The sequence below is a fragment of the Oscarella lobularis genome, chromosome 11 (assembly GCF_947507565.1).
Source record: "Oscarella lobularis chromosome 11, ooOscLobu1.1, whole genome shotgun sequence".
NCBI classification, from domain to species: domain Eukaryota; kingdom Metazoa; phylum Porifera; class Homoscleromorpha; order Homosclerophorida; family Oscarellidae; genus Oscarella; species Oscarella lobularis.
This window is the reverse complement of record NC_089185.1, coordinates 3,075,451-3,093,053: the sequence shown is the minus strand read 5'-3', so window position 1 is coordinate 3,093,053 and position 17,603 is coordinate 3,075,451. Positions and strand designations below refer to the sequence as shown.

General features: G+C 47.7%; 8 protein-coding genes across 9 annotated transcripts; 5 read left to right on the top strand and 3 right to left on the bottom strand.

The window, feature by feature from the left end:
* Nucleotides 1-3: 3 nt before the first annotated feature.
* LOC136193107 (uncharacterized) lies at nt 4-2,379 on the top strand. Its single transcript, XM_065981903.1, has 6 exons — nt 4-156; nt 260-313; nt 380-676; nt 744-790; nt 852-1,684; nt 1,744-2,379. The coding sequence occupies exons 2-6, from the start codon at nt 301-303 to the stop codon at nt 2,276-2,278; spliced, it is 1,725 nt and encodes a 574-aa protein (XP_065837975.1). The 5' UTR covers nt 4-156; nt 260-300; the 3' UTR covers nt 2,279-2,379.
* Nucleotides 2,380-2,811: 432 nt separating this feature from the next.
* LOC136193108 (uncharacterized) lies at nt 2,812-5,290 on the top strand. Of its 2 annotated transcripts, XM_065981905.1 has the most exons (6): nt 2,812-2,938; nt 3,072-3,159; nt 3,207-3,512; nt 3,560-3,633; nt 3,696-4,531; nt 4,584-5,290. In XM_065981905.1, the coding sequence occupies exons 2-6, from the start codon at nt 3,147-3,149 to the stop codon at nt 5,077-5,079; spliced, it is 1,725 nt and encodes a 574-aa protein (XP_065837977.1). In that variant the 5' UTR covers nt 2,812-2,938; nt 3,072-3,146; the 3' UTR covers nt 5,080-5,290. The 2 variants fall into 2 exon arrangements, with proteins under 2 accessions (XP_065837977.1, XP_065837976.1); XM_065981904.1 differs by lacking the exon at nt 2,812-2,938 and having other exon boundaries at nt 2,951-3,159.
* Nucleotides 5,093-6,722, bottom strand: LOC136193089 (exodeoxyribonuclease-like). The gene is made up of 10 exons (XM_065981879.1): nt 6,710-6,722; nt 6,442-6,591; nt 6,308-6,387; nt 6,191-6,258; nt 6,098-6,141; nt 5,975-6,046; nt 5,891-5,921; nt 5,726-5,838; nt 5,500-5,680; nt 5,093-5,454 (listed from the first exon to the last, which is right to left on the bottom strand). The coding sequence occupies exons 1-10, from the start codon at nt 6,720-6,722 to the stop codon at nt 5,337-5,339; spliced, it is 870 nt and encodes a 289-aa protein (XP_065837951.1). The 3' UTR covers nt 5,093-5,336.
* Nucleotides 6,723-6,773: 51 nt separating this feature from the next.
* On the top strand, nt 6,774-9,191 carry LOC136193106 (uncharacterized). Its single transcript, XM_065981902.1, has 6 exons — nt 6,774-6,937; nt 7,067-7,121; nt 7,188-7,484; nt 7,552-7,598; nt 7,660-8,498; nt 8,558-9,191. Exons 2-6 carry the CDS (start codon nt 7,109-7,111, stop codon nt 9,090-9,092), a joined length of 1,731 nt encoding a protein of 576 aa, XP_065837974.1. The 5' UTR covers nt 6,774-6,937; nt 7,067-7,108; the 3' UTR covers nt 9,093-9,191.
* Nucleotides 9,192-9,812: 621 nt separating this feature from the next.
* On the top strand, nt 9,813-12,544 carry LOC136193104 (uncharacterized). Its single transcript, XM_065981898.1, has 6 exons — nt 9,813-9,937; nt 10,253-10,323; nt 10,390-10,695; nt 10,763-10,824; nt 10,886-11,751; nt 11,811-12,544. Exons 2-6 carry the CDS (start codon nt 10,296-10,298, stop codon nt 12,343-12,345), a joined length of 1,797 nt encoding a protein of 598 aa, XP_065837970.1. The 5' UTR covers nt 9,813-9,937; nt 10,253-10,295; the 3' UTR covers nt 12,346-12,544.
* LOC136193124 (exodeoxyribonuclease-like) lies at nt 12,504-14,100 on the bottom strand. Its single transcript, XM_065981921.1, has 12 exons — nt 14,050-14,100; nt 13,950-13,997; nt 13,821-13,894; nt 13,707-13,764; nt 13,570-13,656; nt 13,453-13,520; nt 13,360-13,403; nt 13,237-13,308; nt 13,151-13,181; nt 12,986-13,098; nt 12,759-12,939; nt 12,504-12,710 (listed from the first exon to the last, which is right to left on the bottom strand). Exons 1-12 carry the CDS (start codon nt 14,071-14,073, stop codon nt 12,593-12,595), a joined length of 918 nt encoding a protein of 305 aa, XP_065837993.1. The 5' UTR covers nt 14,074-14,100; the 3' UTR covers nt 12,504-12,592.
* A 20-nt stretch (nt 14,101-14,120) lies between these two features.
* Nucleotides 14,121-15,056, top strand: LOC136193136 (guided entry of tail-anchored proteins factor 1-like). Its single transcript, XM_065981936.1, has 7 exons — nt 14,121-14,238; nt 14,290-14,385; nt 14,440-14,509; nt 14,557-14,618; nt 14,669-14,783; nt 14,833-14,960; nt 15,012-15,056. Exons 1-6 carry the CDS (start codon nt 14,155-14,157, stop codon nt 14,955-14,957), a joined length of 552 nt encoding a protein of 183 aa, XP_065838008.1. The 5' UTR covers nt 14,121-14,154; the 3' UTR covers nt 14,958-14,960; nt 15,012-15,056.
* On the bottom strand, nt 14,968-17,595 carry LOC136193099 (lebercilin-like protein). Its single transcript, XM_065981893.1, has 4 exons — nt 17,275-17,595; nt 16,672-17,219; nt 16,477-16,614; nt 14,968-16,428 (listed from the first exon to the last, which is right to left on the bottom strand). The coding sequence occupies exons 1-4, from the start codon at nt 17,549-17,551 to the stop codon at nt 15,115-15,117; spliced, it is 2,277 nt and encodes a 758-aa protein (XP_065837965.1). The 5' UTR covers nt 17,552-17,595; the 3' UTR covers nt 14,968-15,114.
* Nucleotides 17,596-17,603: the final 8 nt, after the last annotated feature.

Below are 17,603 nucleotides of genomic sequence, written 5' to 3'. Positions count from 1 at the left end.
GTTATATGGCAGAACCTGCTCGACGAGTAAAGTGCGCCACACAAAGCATTCGAATAGATCGCTCGCTCCGAGTTGCTCGCCGCCGCTTGCTCTTCTTGTTTAATCTATCTTCTCCGGCGTTCAAGACGGTTGAACAGGGGCTGTTCGCTTCTACCGGTAAGGATGCTGCGTCTTGAAACGGTGGATTTCCTTCGCTGCGCGCGACCCGAAGGCATATAGCACGCGCTGAAGCTGGAACTAACGAAGAATTTCCGTGTAGATCTCGAATATCGATAGCTATTTTCTCACGTGACGCGAATAATGGCCGCACGCGGTATGTTTTGACTCTGGACGCACTGTCACGACGTCATTGATTTTCTCACTTTCTCTCTCTCTTTAGACGTTGCAACGACGCCGCGCATCGACGGCCCTTTTCCTCTATTTTCTACCCAACTCCAATGCAATTTCATGGGCGAAGGCTGGGACCCATCGTTCGACTGGCATGTCAAGTATTCGCCAAACGAGGAGAGGAAGGAGTGGGAGGTGCATCAGTTTATGTTACAACAAGATCATGTCTCGGTTTTGGAAGATCCTCATCTGAAAAATGGTCGATACCATTGCAATGTCACATTTGAAATGGAGTACGAGGGCGAGATTACGAAATTGTGTAGTCAAACACGTCCGCTTGACTTTACTGGTAAGAGGAAGACGTGCATTGTTGTTATCATATGTGAGGTCCGTCTTTCACATTAATGTTATTATAGATGAAAAAACTACTCTTCATATGAATCAGCTGGAGCTAAATGTGTTGGTAAGTTTATGTGAAAGCTCTTCTAGATCAGGATTACATTTTCTTGCTTTTCCTACCTTAGACAAGTAGTGCCTCAGTTCTTGCTAGAGATCCATACGAATGCAACAGAACGTATGCGAAGTATTCAAAGCTCGACCTGACAACGCCAGCACTGTGCCACCCATTCTGGTCAGTGGGAAGTGATAAAGGCGTTGATTGGGAGGCGATGAAAGGTCCTGCCCTAAAGCTGATTTATGCCGAGTTGTCCGACTGCCCCAAGTTTGTTACAAGGAAAGAGGAGGCATGTATGACCCCGATCATTAATGAAATCCTCTCGGAAGTGCTGGGAGAATATTTCCCTATGAAAAAGTGGGACGACAAAGAAGCCGAAGCCGAGGACTGTTTTGCTCATGAGCGTCCGGACGGGGTAGTCCTCAGCAGCGGGACCCATCACACGAGGGTTCTTCTCATTAGAGAAGACAAGGTTCCTGAAGGCTCCGGGGATTCCCTTGTTCAACTACTGCTCTATCTGCTTCGTCTCTTGAAAACGACGGACGAGAAACAGACAGACTCTGATCCGGCGGCATCAAGGGCTTACCCTGTATTCCTATTAGAAATGAGGGGCAAGTCTGCCAAATTGCACGCTGCCATTCGAATGGGGGGAAAAGTCATTCACCATTGCCTACTAGCCCAAGCCGAGTTCACTCCTGGTCGAGAGAAGGAGTGCGCCATGTTCCTGCTGCGACTTAAACGCGGCGTCGAGGAGCTGAATGAGTTTTGGCAAAACGGGGCCAAATGCATGAGATTTGATTCGGATCGCGTTCTGCCTTGCGATTGCATAGCAAAGCTTCTGGACAGTTCCGGTGCTCTTCGCTTCACTCGACACGTGAAGAGAAACGTCTTTGAAGTGAGCACGTGAGTGTCAAAATCTAATCTTTGTTTTATAAATATTTGATTACTGGATTTTTGTTTAGCAAGGACGGATCAGAGACTCGCATTGTCAAGTTTTCGACGCACCAATACGGCGACAAGGCGCAAGAGCGCTGCGCAGAAAAGGGGATGGCGCCCAAGTTGTACAAAAGCGTCCACTTGCCATTATTCTGCTCTCTCTGGGTAGTCATGATGGAGAAATTGGAGGGTTACATCTGTTTGGTTGATGCCCTTCGCCGCAACCTCTCCGCTGCTCAGACAAAGAAGATCAAGGAAAAGATGAAGGAGGCGCTCGACGTGCTGCACGGGGGCGAGAGCGATAAGCGTCTCGCTCATGGAGATTTTCGTTCTCCGAATGTGCTCGTCTCCGTGCAAGAGGGAAGCGGCGACGTCCAGGTTCACATCATCGATTTCGACTGGTCGGGAGAAGAAGGGCGCGCCTTCTATCCAAATGTCAACGTCACGCTGAATTGGCCAGAAGAAGTCGAGTGCGGATCGCCTCTCAAGGTCGAGCATGACTGGCATCTCTATCGCGCTCACTGTCACGATCTCGACTGGGTTGCGCGTCAAGAGTCTTAGGTTCAGCGTGACACCACGGACTGGCTTTTCGTTCTGCCGTGTGTGTTTTGAACCCTAGAAACCAATTTCGAATTTCACGAACTGAGAGCAGAAATTTTTCTTAATTAATTTATTTATTAAGCGTGCCGTTTGTCAGCTCTCATTCCATGTGAATCTTTTCCTTAGTTACAAATTTTCCCGTCTGTTGTTGCTGGAGTGCACGACTCGCTTCGATCTCTTCTCCGAGGTGCCCTCGTCCGACTGCAGAGCACATCTGTAAATTTCGTTATTTTTTCGCAAGAGCTTTTGCCCTTTCCTTTCCGTTTGCGCGGCATTTTTGGACAACTTTTTTTACTTTAGCACGCTGTAAGTACACACTAGCGTAGTTAACGTAACGTAACGTAAGACTTCTTCTCATGATTTGTCACTCTCTTTTGTGACATCACTCTCCTTGACCATATTTGGAAGTTACGTTACGTTACGTTACGTCGCCAGTGTGAATGGGCCTTAACCATCTCTTAACCATAGATGTGAATCGGACTTAGCGTGCGCCACACAAAGCATTCGAATCGCTCGATCGCTCGATCGATCGCTCGCTCGCTCGCCGCCGCTTGTTCTTCTCTCTTCTCGACGTTTTTCCGGCGTTCGAGACGGTTGAACAGTGGCTGTTCGCTTCTACCGGTAAGGATGCCGGATGGGACATTGTTTGCGTCTTGAAACGGTGGATTTCCTTCGATTTACCGCTGCGCGCTTTTCGAAAGCAGCTCTAGGCGAATTCCTTTCACGTTGTCCTCTACGCACTCCTCCCTTGCAGCTCGAGTTAGCTGAAGCTGGAACTAACGTGTAGATCTCCGAATATCGACTGCTATTTTCTCACGTGACGCGATTAATGGCCGCACGCGGTATGTTTTGACGCACTATCACGACGAAATTAATTTTGTCACTTTAGAAGTTGCAACTACGCCGCGCATCGACGGCCCTGTCCCTCTATTTTCTGACAAACTCGAATGCATATTCATGGGTGAAGGCTGGACCCCATCGTTCGACTGGCAGGAGAAATATGTCAAGTATTCGCCAAACGAGGAGAAGTGGAATGTGTATCAGCATGACTCACAAGTTGACTCATTGTCGTTTTTGAGTCGACGTCCTCGTCTAAAATATGGTCAATACTACTGCAATGTCACGTTTGAAATGGAGTACGAGGGCAAGACTACAAAATTGTGTAGTCAAACAAAAACGCATTACGTCTTACCAAGTAAGAGGTTGTCTAAGGTCTGTCTTTCACATTGATGTTACTTCTAGAACCCACCTTGACAACTGTTGATGAAGTTACCGGACAGCTGCAGAAAACAAAGCGAAAGCCAAAGACTCATTCGGTCAGTTTAAGTGAAAGCTGTTCTAGATCAGGATTCAATTTTTCTTGCGTTTCCTACCTTAGCAAAGTAGTTTCTCAGCTCGTGCGAAAAAGGCCACAGAATGCGTCAAGGTGTACGACGAGTATGCACAGCTCGACCTGACAACGCCAACACTGTGCCACGCATTCTTCTCGGCGGGGTCAGTCCTGAGCAATGACGACGTTGATTGGGAGAAGATGGAAGGTCCTGCTCAAAAGCTGATTTACGCCGATTTGTCCGACGGCCTCAAATTGGTTGAAAAAAGTGCAGAAGAGGAGCTCATGCAGCCAATCATTAATGAAATCCTCTCGGAAGTGTTGGAAGAAGAAAACCGGTTCGGTGACGACGAGGAGGTCAAGGACTGCTTTGGTAATCAGCGTCCGAACGGGGTAGTCTTCAGCAGCGGGGCTCCTCACACGAGGGTTCTTCTCATTGAAAAATTCAAACGTCCCGAAAGCGCCGGGGATCCCCTTGTTCAACTACTGCTCTATATGCGTGAGCTGGGGAAAACGACGGACAATAAACAGTCTGATCCGGCATCAAGGGCTTGCCCTCTATTGCTATTAGAAATGAAGGGCAAGTCTGCCAAATTGCACGCTGCCATTCGGATGCTCGACGACGATAACGAGATGGTCATTCACCATTGCCCACTAGCTCGAACGGAGTTCATTCCTGGTCAAGAGAAGGAGTGCGCCATGTTCCTGCTGCGACTTCAACGCGGCGTCAAGGAGCTGAATGACTTTTGGGAAAACGGGGCGGAATGCATGAAATTCGACTCGGATCGCATTTTGCCTTGCGATTGCGTTGCAGAGCTTCTGGGCACTTCTGGTCGTTTTGGCTTCAGTCGACACGTGAAGAGAGACGTCTTTGAAATGAGCACGTAAGTGTTAATTTCTACTTTGTTTTACTCAATTAACTCAATTATTTTTTAGTAAGGACGGATCAGAGACCCGCACTGTCAAGTTTTCGACGCACCGATACGGCCAGGAGGCGCATGAGCGCTGCGCAGAAAAGGGGATGGCGCCGAAGCTCCACAACAGCGTCCACTTGCCATTATACAGCTCTCTCTGGGTAGTCATGATGGAGAAATTGGACGGCTACATCCGTTTGGATCATGCCCTTTGCCGCAACCTGTCCACTGCTCAGACACAGAAGATCAAGAAAAAGATGAAGGAGGCGCTCGACGTGCTGCACGGGAGCGAGAGCGAAACGCGTCTCGTTCATGGAGATTTTCGCTCTCCGAATGTGCTCGTCTCCATGCAAGAGGGAAGCGACGACGTCCAGGTTCGCATCATCGATTTCGACTGGTCGGGAGAAGAAGGGCGCGCCTTCTATCCAAATGTCAACGTCACGCTCAATTGGCCAGAAGGAGTCGAATGCGGATCGCCTCTCAAGGTCGAGCACGACTGGCATCTCTCACTGTCATGATCTTGACTGGGTGGCGCGTCAAGAGTCTTAGGTTGAGCGCGTGACACCACGGACTAGCTTTCCGTTTTGTTTTGAGGCTGCCGTGTGTGCTTGTGTTAGGGGAGGGGGAACTTGATTTGCAGGACAGCAGTGCCATGAGGTAATAGGCCGACGCGAAGGGTTTTGGGAGGTTGATCATAGAGAGAGGGGGTTGTTTTTTCATGGAGCGATCACACACCATTTTTTGCCACACGCGCGCACACGCACAGGACTATTGTCTAAATAGCGACGTAGAGGACTATTGGACAGTGATCACTTCCCATGACGTCAGAACGAATGACGTGATCGCAGAGAGACGATTCCCATCGTTTTGAAATGACGAAATAGTCGAGTCGCCTAGGGAACAATCGATCAGTCGCCCCACGCGAGAAGTGCTCTTACCATCCCACGTTCTTTCCCCGCGCGTTCTTCATTGATGACCAGAACGTATAGGCGCCAGTCTGATCAGGATAGAGATGACGGAACGAATCAGTGAAGCCTTCATCTAATAAAGCCGTGAAGCCCTCTCGCTCTTCCTTAGTAAATCCGGCTGTCTTCTTGTTTCCCTTGGCGTTGGCAAGATCTAAGACGCGATGTTTTTGAATTTTTAATTAAAAAATATTTTGACCTATTTCTTTGTGCGCGACGTTGAGATCACCGCAAACGACGACCGGCTTTTTTTCGTCTAGGGTCTTGATGTAGTCTCTTAGATCCTTGTCCCATGTCTGACGATAGTCGAGTCTGTTCAATATCACATGATGATCTAGCATAAAATTTCTTCTCTAGATATTACCTAGTAAGACCCCTTCCAGAATTGGGCACGTCTATGTACAAGGAATTCTTATGATGTACTGTACTGACCTACGTTAATTCTTACACAGTGCTACCAAGTAGTATTTTTCATACTCGAGGGTAAGTACTCTTCCTTCTGTGTTGTGCTCCTGTTTGTCTGAAAAGAAGCGTCTAGTCTACTTGGATAAAAGGTGCATCTACAACGCACCCATTCCATATTTCACATTCAAGGGTTTCTCCTTGTAGAAGACTCTAAAGGAGTTCTCACAATCTCAAAAGACGTCATGTCTTCTAGACTGACCCAGTGCCAGAATAGCCCTTCTTTTCCGCTGAATACCAATAGGCGTGATAGCCTTTGATTTTAGCCTCCTATAACCAAACACTCATCAGCAAGGTGCTGTCTGGTGATGACATTTACAGGAGGTATGCTGTTTTTGTCACACTTGATCTCCTGAACACAGAAGACGTCCGGATCTTCCTGCTCAACATATTCTTGCCCTTTTTACATACAATCAATCTATGTAACCGAGTAGCCAGCAACACTTTACTTGCCTTCAACCAAGCTTTCAACCCATTTATATTCCAACAAACCAATTTCGAATTCCACGAACTGAGAGCAGAAATTTTTCTTAATTAAATAATTTATTTTATTAAGCGTGCCGTCCGTCAGCCGTTTTGCTCTCCTTCCATGCGAATTTTTTCCTTATTTACAAATTCGCCTGTCTGTTGTAGCTGGAGTGCACGACTCGCTTCGATCTCTTCTCCGAGGTGCCCTCGTCCGACTGCAGAAATTTCGCTATTTTCCGCAAGAGCTTTTTGCCTTTGCGCGGCATTTTTGTCGCATTTCTGTGCGACAACTTTTTACTTTAGCGCGCTAGAGGCTGTTATCTCTGAACCTGCTTGACGAAGCTTGACGAGTAAAGTGCGCCACAAAGCATTCGAATCGCTCGCTCCGAGTCGCTCGCCGCCGCTTGCTCTTCTTGTTGAATCTATCTTCTCGACGTTTCTCCGGCGTTCAAGACGGTTGAGCAGGTGTTCGCTTCTACCGGTAAGGATGGGACATTGTTTGCGTCTTGAAACGGTGGATTTCCTTCGATTTACCGCTGCACGCTTTTTGTTACGACCCGAAGGCATATATCACGCGCTAATCTGGAACTAACGAAGAATTTCCGTGTAGATCTCCGAGTATCGACAGCTATTTTCTCACGTGACGCGAATAATGGCCACACGCGGTATGTTTTGACGCTGGACGCACTGTCACGACGCCATTGATTTTCTCACTTTCTCTCTCACTTTAGACGTTGCAACGACGCCGCGCATCTACGGCCCTGTTCCTCTATCTTCTACCGAACTCCAATGCAATTTCATGGGCGAAGGCTGGGACCCATCGTTCGACTGGCATGCCAAGTATTCGCCAAACGAGGAGAAGAAGGAGTGGGATGTGGATCTGTTTAAGTTACGACAAAATCATTTGTCGATTTTGGAAGATCCTCAACTGAAAACTGGTCGATACCACTGCAATGTCGCATTTCAAATGGAGTACGAGGGCGAGATTACGAAATTGTGTAGTCAAACACGTCCGCTTGACTTTACTGGTAAGAGGAAGACGTGCATTGTTGTTATCATATGTGAGGTCCGTCTTTCACATTAATGTTATTATAGATGAAAAAACTACTCTTCATATGAATCAGCTGGAGCTAAATGTGTTGGTAAGTTTATGTGAAAGCTCTTCTAGATCAGGATTACAGTTTCTTACTTTTCCTACCTTAGACAAGTAGTGCCTCAGTTCTTGCTAGAGATCCATACGAATGCAACAGAACGTATGCGAAGTATTCAAAGCTCGACCTGACAACGCCAGCACTGTGCCACCCATTCTGGTCAGTGGGAAGTGATAAAGGCGTTGATTGGGAGGCGATGAAAGGTCCTGCCCTAAAGCTGATTTATGCCGAGTTGTCCGACTGCCCCAAGTTTGTTACAAGGAAAAAGAAGGAATGTATGACCCCGATCATTAATGAAATCCTCTCGGAAGTGCTGGGAGAACAGTTTCCTATGAAAAAATGGGACGACAAAGAAGCCGAAGCCGAGGACTGTTTTGCTCATGAGCGTCCGGACGGCGTAGTCCTCAGCAGCGGGACCCATCACACGAGGGTTCTTCTCATTAGAGAAGACAAGGTTCCTGAAGGCTCCGGGGATTCCCTTGTTCAACTACTGCTCTATCTGCTTCGTCTCTTGAAAACGACGGACGAGAAACAGACAGACTCTGATCCGGCGGCATCAAGGGCTTACCCTGTATTCCTATTAGAAATGAGGGGCAAGTCTGCCAAATTGCACGCTGCCATTCGAATGGGGGGAAAAGTCATTCACCATTGCCTACTAGCCCAAGCCGAGTTCACTCCTGGTCACGAGAAGGAGTGCGCCATGTTCCTGCTGCGACTTAAACGCGGCATCAAGGAGCTGAATGAGTTTTGGCAAAACGGGGCCAAATGCATGAGATTCGATTCGGATCGTGTTCTGCCGTGCGATTGCATAGCAAAGCTTCTGGACAGTTCCGGTAATCTTCACTTCACTCGACACGTGAAGAGAGACGTCTTTGAAGCGACTCTGAGCACGTGAGTGTCAATTTCTACTCTTTGTTTTATAAATATTTGATTACTCGATTTTTGTTTAGCAAGGACGGATCAGAGACTCGCATTGTCAAGTTTTCGACGCACCAATACGGCGACAAGGCGCAAGAGCGCTGCGCAGAAAAGGGGATGGCGCCCAAGTTGTACGAAAGTGTCCACTTGCCATTATTCTGCTCTCTCTGGGTAGTCATGATGGAGAAATTGGATGGTTACATGTGTTTGGATCATGCCCTTCGCAGCAACCTGTCCGCTCCTCAGGCAAAGAAGATCAAGGAAAAGATGAAGGAGGCGCTAGTCGTGCTGCACGGGAGCGGGAGCGAAACGCGTCTCGCTCATGGAGATTTTCGCTCTGCGAATGTGCTCGTCTCCATGCAAGAGGGAAGCGACGACGTCCAGGTTCGCATCATCGATTTCGACTGGTCGGGAGAAGAAGGACGCGCCTTCTATCCAAATGTCAACGTCACCCTGAATTGGCCAGAAGGAGTCAAATGCGGATCGCCTCTCAAAGTCGAGCACGACTGGCATCTCTATCGCGCCCACTGTCATGACCTTGACTGGGTGGCGCGTCAAGAGTCTTAGGTTGAGCGCGTGACACCACGGACTAGCTATCCGTTTTGTTTTGAGGCTGCCGTGTGTGTTTGTGTTAGGGGAAGGGGGAACTTGATTTGCAGGACAGCAGTGCCATGAGGTAATAGGCTGAGGAATGCCAACGCGAAGGGTTTCGGGAGTTCGATCATAGAGAGAGAGGAGGCCGTGCGCATTTTTTGAATTATTGTCTAAATAGCGACGTAGAGGACTATGGGAAGTGATCACTGTCCCATAGTCCTCTACGTCCGCCTCTTACCATCCCACGTTCTTTTCCCGCGCGTTCTTCATTGATGACCAGAACGTAACCAATATTCAACGGCATCACTTTATTTTCCTTCAACCCACTTATATTCCAAGAAATCGATTTTGAATTCCACGAACTGAAAGCAGAAATTTTTCTTAATTAAATGATTTATTTTATTAAGCGTGCCGTCCGTCAGCCGTTTTGCTCGCCTTCCATGCGAATCTTTTCCTTATTTACAAATTCGCCTGTCTGTTGCTGTAGCTAGTGCACGACTCGCTTCGATCTCTTCTCCGAGGTGCCCTCGTCCGACTGCAGAGCACATCTGTAAATTTCCTTATTTTTCCGCAAGAGCTTTCTGCCTTTTCTTTCCGTTTGCGCGGCATTTTTGTGCCGACGACTTTTTACTTTAGCGCGCTGTCGCTAGTATCTCTGCCAGAACCCTGGCCAGAACCTGTTTGACGAGTAAAGTGCGCTACACAAAGCGTTCGAATAGATCGCTCGCTCCGAGTCGCTCGCCGCCGCTTGCTCTTCTTGTTGAATCTATCTTCTCCGGCGTTCGAGACGGTTGAACAGGGGCTGTTCGCCTCCACCGGTAAGGATTGGACATTGTTTGCGTCTTCAAACGGTGGATTTCCTTTGATTTACCGCTGCGCGCTTTTGTTACGACCCGAAGGCATATAGCACGCGCTGATCTCGTTCGATTAGCCTTACTAAAAGAGCGAAATCGGCGAAAGGCAGCAATTTGGAGAGAGGGGGCCCAGCACGTGTGCGAAAGTGTGAAATCCAGGCCTCTCGCCGTCCACGCGAAAGCAGCTCTAGGCGAATTCCTTTCACGTTGTCCTCTACGCACTCATCCCTTGCAGCTCGAGTTAGCTGAAGCTGGAACTAACGAAGAATTTCCGTGTAGATCTCCGAATTATCGACAGCTATTTTCTCACGTGACGCGAATAATGGCAGCACGAATAATGGCCGCACGCAGTATGTTTTGACGCTGGACGCACTGTCACGATGCCATTGATTTTCTCGCTTTCTGTCTCTCTTTAGAAGTTGCAACGACGCCGCGCGTCTACGACCCTGCCCCTCAATCTTCTACCGAACTCCAATGCAATTTCACGGGTGAAGGCTGGGACCCATCGTTCGACTGGCGTGTCAGCTATTTGCCAAAGAACGATATCGAGAAGAGGAAGGAGTGTCACGTGGAGCAGTCTAAGTTACGACGAAATCATTTGTCGGTTTTGCAAGATCCTTCACTGAAAACTGGTCGATACCACTGCAATGTCACATTTCAAATGGAGTACGAGGGCGAGTTTACGAAATTGTGTAGTCAAACACGTCCGCTTGACTTTACTGGTAAGAGGAAGACATGCATTGTTGTTATCATATGTGAGGTCCGTCTTTCACATTAATGTTATTATAGATGGAAAAATTACTATTGATAGCGCTACGCAACAGCTGCAGGAAATGAAAATAAGTGTGTTGGTAAGTTTATGTGAAAGCTGTTCTAGATCAGGATTATATTTTCTTGCTTTTCCTACCTTAGGCCAATAGTGCCTCAACTGCTGCTGGAGATTCATACGACTGCAACAGAACGTATGCGAAGTATTCAAAGCTCGACCTGACACTGCCAGCACTGTTCCACCCATTCTGGTCAGTCGGGAGCGTTAAAGGCGTTGAAGACGTTGATTGGGAGACGATGAAAGGTCCTGTCCTGAAGCTGATTTATGCCGAGTTGTCCGACTGCCCCCAGTTTGTTAGAAAGAAAGAGGAGGAATGTATGACCCCGATCATTAATGAAATCCTCTCGGAAGTACTGGGAGAACAGTTTCCTATGAAAAAATGGGCAAAAGAAGACTGGTTCGAGAAGAAGGATGACGGCAAACCCGATGACTCTTTTGGTCATCAGTTTCCGGACGGGGTAGTCCTCAGCAGAGGGACCGATTACACGAGGGTTCTTCTCACTAGAGAAGACAAGCTTCCTAAAGGCTCCGGGGATCCCCTTGTTCAACTACTGCTCTATCTGCTTCGTCTCTTGCTAAAGACGGACGAGAAACACAAACACTCTGATCCGGCATCAAGGGCTTACCCTGTATTCCTATTAGAAATGAAGGGCAAGTCTGCCAAATTGCACGCTGCCATTCGAATGGGAGAAAACGTCATTCACCGTTGCCGACTAGCCCAAGCCGAGTTCACTCCTGGTCACGAGAAAGAGTGCGCCTTGTTCCTGCTGCGACTTAAACGCGGCGTCGAGGAGCTGAATGAGTTTTGGCAAAAAGGGGCCAAATGCATGAGATTCGATTCGGATCGCGTTCTGCCTTGCGATTGCATAGCAAAGCTTCTGGACAGTTCCGGTAATCTTCGCTTCACTCGACACGTGAAGGGAGACGTCTTTGAAGCGACTCTGAGCACGTGAGTGTCGATTTCTACTCTTTGTTTTATAAATATTTGATTACTCAATTTTTCTTTAGCAAGGACGGATCAGAGACTCGCATTGTCAAGTTTTCGACGTGCCAATACGGCCAGAAGGCGCATAAGCGCTGCGCAGAAAAGGGGATGGCGCCCAAGTTGTACGAAAGCGTCCACTTGCCATTATACTTCTCTCTCTGGGTAGTCATGATGGAGAAATTGGAGGGTTATATCTGTTTGGATCATGCCCTTCGCTTCAACCTGTCCGCTGCCCAGGCAAAGAAGATCAAAGAAAAGATGAAGGAGGCGCTCGACGTGCTGCACGGGAGCGAGAGCGAAACGCGTCTCGTTCATGGAGATTTTCGCTCTGCGAATGTGCTCGTCTCCGTGCAAGAGGAAAGCGACGACGTCCAGGTTCGCATCATCGATTTCGACTGGTCGGGAGAAGAAGGGCGCGACTTCTATCCGAATGTCAACGTCACCCTGAATTGGCCAGAAGGAGTCGAATGCGGATCGCCTCTCAGGGTAGAGCACGATGGGCATCTCTATCGCGCCCACTGTCATGACCTTGACTGGGTGGCGCGTCAAGAGTCTTAGGTTAGGCGCGTGACACACCACGGACTAGCTTTCCGTTTTGTTTTGAGGCTGCTGTGTGTGTTTGTGTTAGGGGAGGGGGAACTTGATTTGCAGGACAGCAGTGCCATGAGGTAATAGGCTGAGGAATGCCGACGCGAAGGGTTTTGAGTTAGAGTTGATCATAGAGAGAGAGGGGGTTGTTTTTTCATGGAGAGATCACACACGCATATTTTGCCACACGCTCGCACACGCACAGGTGAATTATTGTCTAAATAGCGACGTAGAGGACTATTGGACAGTGATCACTTCCCATGACGTCAGAACGAATGACGTGATCGCAGAGAGACGATTCCCATCGTTTTGAAATGACGAAATAGTCAAGTCGCCTAGGGAACAATCGATCAGTCGTCGCCCCACGCGAGAAGTGCTCTTACCATCCCACGTTCTTTCCCCGCGCGTTCTTCATTGATGACCAGAACGTATAGGCGCCAGTCTGATCAGGATAGAGATGACGGAACGAATCAGTGAAGCCTTCATCTAATAAAGCCGTGAAGCCCTCTCGCTCTTCCTTAGTAAATCCGGCTGTCTTCTTGTTTCCCTTGGGGTTGGCAAGATCTAAGACGCGATATTTTTGAATTTTTAATTAAAAAAATATTTTGACCTATTTCTTTGTGCGCGACGTTGAGATCACCGCAAACGACGACCGGCTTTTTTTCGTCTAGGGTCTTGATGTAGTCTCTTAGATCCTTGTCCCATGTCTGACGATAGTCGAGTCTGTTCAATATCACATGATGATCTAGCATAAAATTTCTTCTCTAGATATTACCTAGTAAGACCCCTTCCAGAATTGGGCACGTCTATGTACAAGGAATTCTTATGATGTACTGTACTGACCTACGTTAATTTTCTTACACAGTGCTACCAAGTAGTATTTTTCATACTCGAGAGTAAGTACTCTTCCTTCTGTGTTGTGCTCCTGTTTGTCTGAAAAGAAGCGTCTAGTCTACTTGGATAAAAGGTGCATCTACAACGTACCCATCCCATATTTCACATTCAAGGGTTTCTCCTTGGAAAAGACTCTAAAGGAGTTCTCACAATCTCAAAAGACGTGATGTCTTCTAGACTGACCCAGTGCCAGAATAACCCTTCTTTTCCGCTGAATACCAATAGGCGTGATAGCCTTTGATTTTAGCCTCCTATAACCAACACTCATCAGCAAAGGAGCTGTCTGGTGGTGACATTTACAGGAGGTATGCTGTTTTTGTCACACTTGATCTCCTGAACACAGAAGACGTCCGGATCTTCCTGCTCAACATATTCTTGCCCTTTTTTCTACATACAATCAATCTATGTAACCCAGTATTCAGCAACACTTTACTTGCCTTCAACCAAGCTTTCAACCCATTTATATTCCAAGAAACCAATTTCAAATTCGACGAACTAAGTGTTTTAATTAATTAATTAATTAATTAATTAATTAAATTAAAAGAGTGTACCGTCCGTCAGCCGTTTTGCTCTCATTCCCGATATGCGAGCCTTTACTCTTCTCACCAGATTCCACTTTGCACTCCTTAATTAATGACAAATTCGCATCTCTGCTGTTGCTGGAGACTTGCACGCCCAACCTCTTCGTCTTCTTGCTTTGTTCTCTTCGCCGAAGTGCCCTCGTCCGACTGCAGAGCACATTTGTTAAATCTCGGGATTTTTTTCGCGAGAGTTTCTTGCCTTTTCTTTCCGTTTGCGCGGCATTTTTGTGCGCCAAGTTTTTTTTTCACTTTAGCGTGCTGTAGCTAAAATTGCGCGCAGACCCAGGGCGCAGACGTGCGCACGATGAACTTCCACGCCTTTCTTCTCTTTGCCGTCGTATTCGGAACCGAAACAGCTCGGGCTATATCACAAATTGCATTTGAAAGGGTAAAGCCGCGTTGAGTCTCGCAAAAACGGCCCGCACGACTGTACAAACAGCTCAGCGCTTGGTGGGGAAGTCGTAACGAGAAAAGACGACACCTCCAGGCCGAAGTGACTCGTTTGAGAAGAGAAAAAGACGGAATCAATGGCCAAGTCAGACGCGACGAGCAGCAGAAACGAAATATTGGTACATTCCTCTCATTGCAGGAACGCTACGCTGAATTTATAAAGACAAATAGAAAACTCACCGCTGCTTTGGAAGAATTGAAAAATTTTGGTACATACGTATATGTATGCATATATTGACTGAAATGGTAATCATAGACGGGAGTGTGAGTGCTATAAAACAGAGCTGGATTATCACTCTTGTTGCATACGTTCTTTCGGTGAGAGAGCAGAATAAAAAATGACAATTGGTATTGATTTTTATACTAAGGCTATGGTGTACATTTTTCTCATGTTCTGGTATCGGTCTGAGGTTCTTTGGAACGTGCCTACACTGGATCTTGATCCCATGAGCTCGATTATTGCTTTTCCAGCTGGAAAGCCTGGTATGGGTGTAAGTGAGAAATCGGGCTCTTGACATTGTCCTCTTCCTAGGTGACGTCAGCGGTTTCTTTTGGATTCTATGTTGCAGGCAAGCCTATGCAAGCTTCTCTTCAGCTTTTAGTTATCTATGGTCGTGCATAAAAGCCGAGGCTAGACCTGGTAACAAAGACAGTTGAAATGTAAGAATACTAAATGCATTGTCATCTTTTCTTCATACAAGTGGGACTTAGTTTCACCTTACAATGTGTCTACTGAAAAAAAAGACCTATAAAACGGTGAGAACAGTCTCGTAAATGCAAAGTCAAAATAATCATTAGCTTTCCATATAGACTCTTACAACTCCAACTCTTCTATGTCATCGTCATCATTGAAGATCGGCGGCTGCTCATTCTTCTTCTTCTTCTCGACGTCCCATGGAAACGACGTAGTCTGTCGAACCCCGTCATTCTTCACATCAAAGTCACTTCCTTGGCGATTTCCAGACAACTGTCGTCGCGGTCTTCGCCGACCTTGACCGAGGGCCGGTTCATCAGCCTCGTCATCATCATCATCATCACGCTTCTCAAGCTTCGCCAGTCCACCACTGAGAGGCGGTTTGTGTCTCCTCTCTATCCCACTACTCCCTTTCCTTTGAATATTCGTTCCGCTTCCGCCGTAGTAGTTGTCGCCTGTGGAATGTGCCGGTCGACCGCTGTGCATGTTCTCTACTTTCCACGTCGAGCGACTGCTGCTCGTCTTACTGACATTCGAAACGGCGTCTTCGTCTTTGCCTTTGACGCTTGTCGTCTCTCCGCCGCCGCCGCCGCCGCCAAGCATCTGATTAAGTTTATCTGCTTTTGTGGTGGTCGTTGAGACTTTGTCTGAGTCGAGACCAAGGAGCTGATTGACCTGGTTCGCTTTGGAAAGGGAAACGTTCTTGTTGGATTCACCAAGAAGAAAACTGACTCTGTCTGCTTTGCTTATTTCCTCTTCCTTCTTATTAGGAACTTCATCTTGATTCTCCTGCTTATCGATTTCACGTAGTCTCGCAAGCAGTAAGTCTTTCTTTGTATCTTCTGCTGGAGCCTTTGGTGGCACCGTGGGATTCTTAGGCGGACTTGTTATGAAGACTGACTCTGTTCTACTAGTCTCCTCACGATCCTTGCGCTCATCAATGGCCTTCAGTTTCGCCAAAAGCGAATCTTTTTGCGAGGAGTCTTCAAGACTTGATTTTGATTTGCTTTCTTCCCCACTTCCTAGTGAGGAATAGGACGACTTCTCTGGCTTGAAAGTAGACAAGTCGGGACCCACGGCGGCTTCGGCCTTGATAGAGACGGCACTTCGAAGTGGATTCTGATTCTCCTCCTCAGAACTCGGCACCGGCGAATTCTTTCGCGGCATATTGCGCGGACGCGGTTGCGACGGCGCTCGTGGAGGAGGATTCAGAGAAACGACGCTTGGCGTTCCAATGGTAACGCTATCGGCGATCGATGGAACAGGAGAAACGATGGAATCAACCTTCTCTTCTTCTTTCTCCATCGTCGCTGCCACGTCAGTCGTCATTGTACACTTGTCACATGACCCTAGTATCGAAGGTAGAGTCTTTGGCAAATTCTTTGCAATTCTCTTGCTATAGATGTTCATAATCTCAAGCTCCTTTTCTTTCTCCTAAACGCTCGTCTCAAAACGATTGACTTCTTCTTATTCTAGGCTTACTCTCAGACGTAGGTGAACTTCGTCGTATTTCTCTTTCCACTCTTTCGCCTCCTGTTGCATCGATCGATATTTGATCTTCCAGTCGCGCACTTCGCGATAATGCGCCTTCTCCTGCACTTCAATCTTCTTTTCGAGATCCTGAATAAAAGAACGTTCAATAGAGAAATATTAGAAAACTTTGATCTTTTTTCTCACCTTTCCCTTTTTCGTCTGCTCGTCCAACGTCTTTGCACTCTTCTCCAAATAAGATCTCAATCTGTCGCGTTCCAATAGATGCTTATCTCCAGACAATTTCGTCACTTCATTGACAGCCATTCTCAATTTCCAAATCTCCTCATTCCGCTCCTTCGAAATTCGCTCCGCATTCATATGAGCCTCCTGCGTCTTTTTCAATCGCTTTCGCACCGCCTCCATTTCGGCGCTGTGTCGCGCCAAAATTTGCGGCAAATCCGCTTCGGCATTCTCGAATTTCTCCAACGCTTTCGAATGCCGATGATGAAGTCGCTTCAATAGACGATTCTCCTGTCGAATTTCCTCCAATTGACGTTCGACGACGGCGAGATCGTTCGTTATGCGTCGTATCTTTTCGTCTTTGACGCGTAGGACGCGATCGAGCGGCGAATCGGGTGCAATACGCACTCGCGTTTCGTGCGTACCACTGACCACGCCCCCGCTTCGTTTTGCCATCGCCGCAGCCGCAGCCGCAACGACGACGATTGACTTACTGCGCTCCGATATGGCGCCTTTGGGGTACAGAAATACTTCGTTTTAGCACTAAAACGATCTGTTTCTTCTTACTCAGATCCGTTGGCGGATGAGGAGGATTTTTGGGGGCCTTCTTCACTTTTCCCGCTCTCGTCGACGGCTTTGTTGAGTTGCGACGTCGCTTTCGACGTCGCGCTTCCGGTGTCGACGGCGTCGACGGGTTGGCGGTGAGAGAATTGGCCGAGAGAGCGTCGAACGAACGCGAGAGGCTGTGACGGCCGCTCGAATGGTGAGATTCGTTGTCTTTTGGCGATTGTTCGACTCCTTCGTCTTCCGAGTGACTTTCGAATTCGTCCGAGTACATATCCATCTCCCTTCTTTCTTCGATCTTGTCGACGTCGTCTTGACGACAGCGGCGCTTG

What these genes read in the sequence shown, in the direction of transcription:
- LOC136193104 (XM_065981898.1), top strand. Translation starts at nt 10,296, where the DNA reads ATGGCAGCACGAATAATGGCCGCACGCA. An exon ending in ACGTCCGCTTGACTTTACTG is followed by an intron (nt 10,696 to 10,762) that starts GTAAGAGGAAGA and finishes ATGTTATTATAG; the next exon opens with ATGGAAAAATTACTATTGAT. An exon ending in AAATGAAAATAAGTGTGTTG is followed by an intron (nt 10,825 to 10,885) that starts GTAAGTTTATGT and finishes TTCCTACCTTAG; the next exon opens with GCCAATAGTGCCTCAACTGC.
- LOC136193124 (XM_065981921.1), bottom strand. Translation starts at nt 14,073, where the DNA reads ATGCCGCGCAAACGGAAAGAAAAG. An exon ending in CAAAGCAAGAAGACGAAGAG is followed by an intron (nt 13,895 to 13,949) that starts GTTGGGCGTGCA and finishes TCATTAATTAAG; the next exon opens with GAGTGCAAAGTGGAATCTGG. An exon ending in TCTGGAAGGGGTCTTACTAG is followed by an intron (nt 13,099 to 13,150) that starts GTAATATCTAGA and finishes GATATTGAACAG; the next exon opens with ACTCGACTATCGTCAGACAT.
- LOC136193107 (XM_065981903.1), top strand. An exon ending in ACGTCCGCTTGACTTTACTG is followed by an intron (nt 677 to 743) that starts GTAAGAGGAAGA and finishes ATGTTATTATAG; the next exon opens with ATGAAAAAACTACTCTTCAT. An exon ending in AGCTGGAGCTAAATGTGTTG is followed by an intron (nt 791 to 851) that starts GTAAGTTTATGT and finishes TTCCTACCTTAG; the next exon opens with ACAAGTAGTGCCTCAGTTCT.
- LOC136193106 (XM_065981902.1), top strand. An exon ending in ACGTCCGCTTGACTTTACTG is followed by an intron (nt 7,485 to 7,551) that starts GTAAGAGGAAGA and finishes ATGTTATTATAG; the next exon opens with ATGAAAAAACTACTCTTCAT. An exon ending in TTTGAAGCGACTCTGAGCAC is followed by an intron (nt 8,499 to 8,557) that starts GTGAGTGTCAAT and finishes ATTTTTGTTTAG; the next exon opens with CAAGGACGGATCAGAGACTC.
- LOC136193089 (XM_065981879.1), bottom strand. An exon ending in GGTTGAAAGCTTGGTTGAAG is followed by an intron (nt 6,388 to 6,441) that starts GCAAGTAAAGTG and finishes GTATGTAAAAAG; the next exon opens with GGCAAGAATATGTTGAGCAG. An exon ending in ACAAAAACAGCATACCTCCT is followed by an intron (nt 6,259 to 6,307) that starts GTAAATGTCATC and finishes GTTTGGTTATAG; the next exon opens with GAGGCTAAAATCAAAGGCTA.
- LOC136193136 (XM_065981936.1), top strand. Translation starts at nt 14,155, where the DNA reads ATGAACTTCCACGCCTTTCTTCTCTTTGCCGTCGTATTCGGAACCGAA. An exon ending in CACAAATTGCATTTGAAAGG is followed by an intron (nt 14,239 to 14,289) that starts GTAAAGCCGCGT and finishes CTGTACAAACAG; the next exon opens with CTCAGCGCTTGGTGGGGAAG. An exon ending in TTTTCCAGCTGGAAAGCCTG is followed by an intron (nt 14,784 to 14,832) that starts GTATGGGTGTAA and finishes TCCTCTTCCTAG; the next exon opens with GTGACGTCAGCGGTTTCTTT.
- LOC136193108 (XM_065981905.1), top strand. An exon ending in AACGCATTACGTCTTACCAA is followed by an intron (nt 3,513 to 3,559) that starts GTAAGAGGTTGT and finishes TGTTACTTCTAG; the next exon opens with AACCCACCTTGACAACTGTT. An exon ending in GAAAGCCAAAGACTCATTCG is followed by an intron (nt 3,634 to 3,695) that starts GTCAGTTTAAGT and finishes TTCCTACCTTAG; the next exon opens with CAAAGTAGTTTCTCAGCTCG.
- LOC136193099 (XM_065981893.1), bottom strand. Translation starts at nt 17,551, where the DNA reads ATGGATATGTACTCGGACGAATTCGAAAGTCACTCGGAAGACGAAGGA. An exon ending in TCATCCGCCAACGGATCTGA is followed by an intron (nt 17,220 to 17,274) that starts GTAAGAAGAAAC and finishes TGTACCCCAAAG; the next exon opens with GCGCCATATCGGAGCGCAGT. An exon ending in AGCAGACGAAAAAGGGAAAG is followed by an intron (nt 16,615 to 16,671) that starts GTGAGAAAAAAG and finishes TCTTTTATTCAG; the next exon opens with GATCTCGAAAAGAAGATTGA.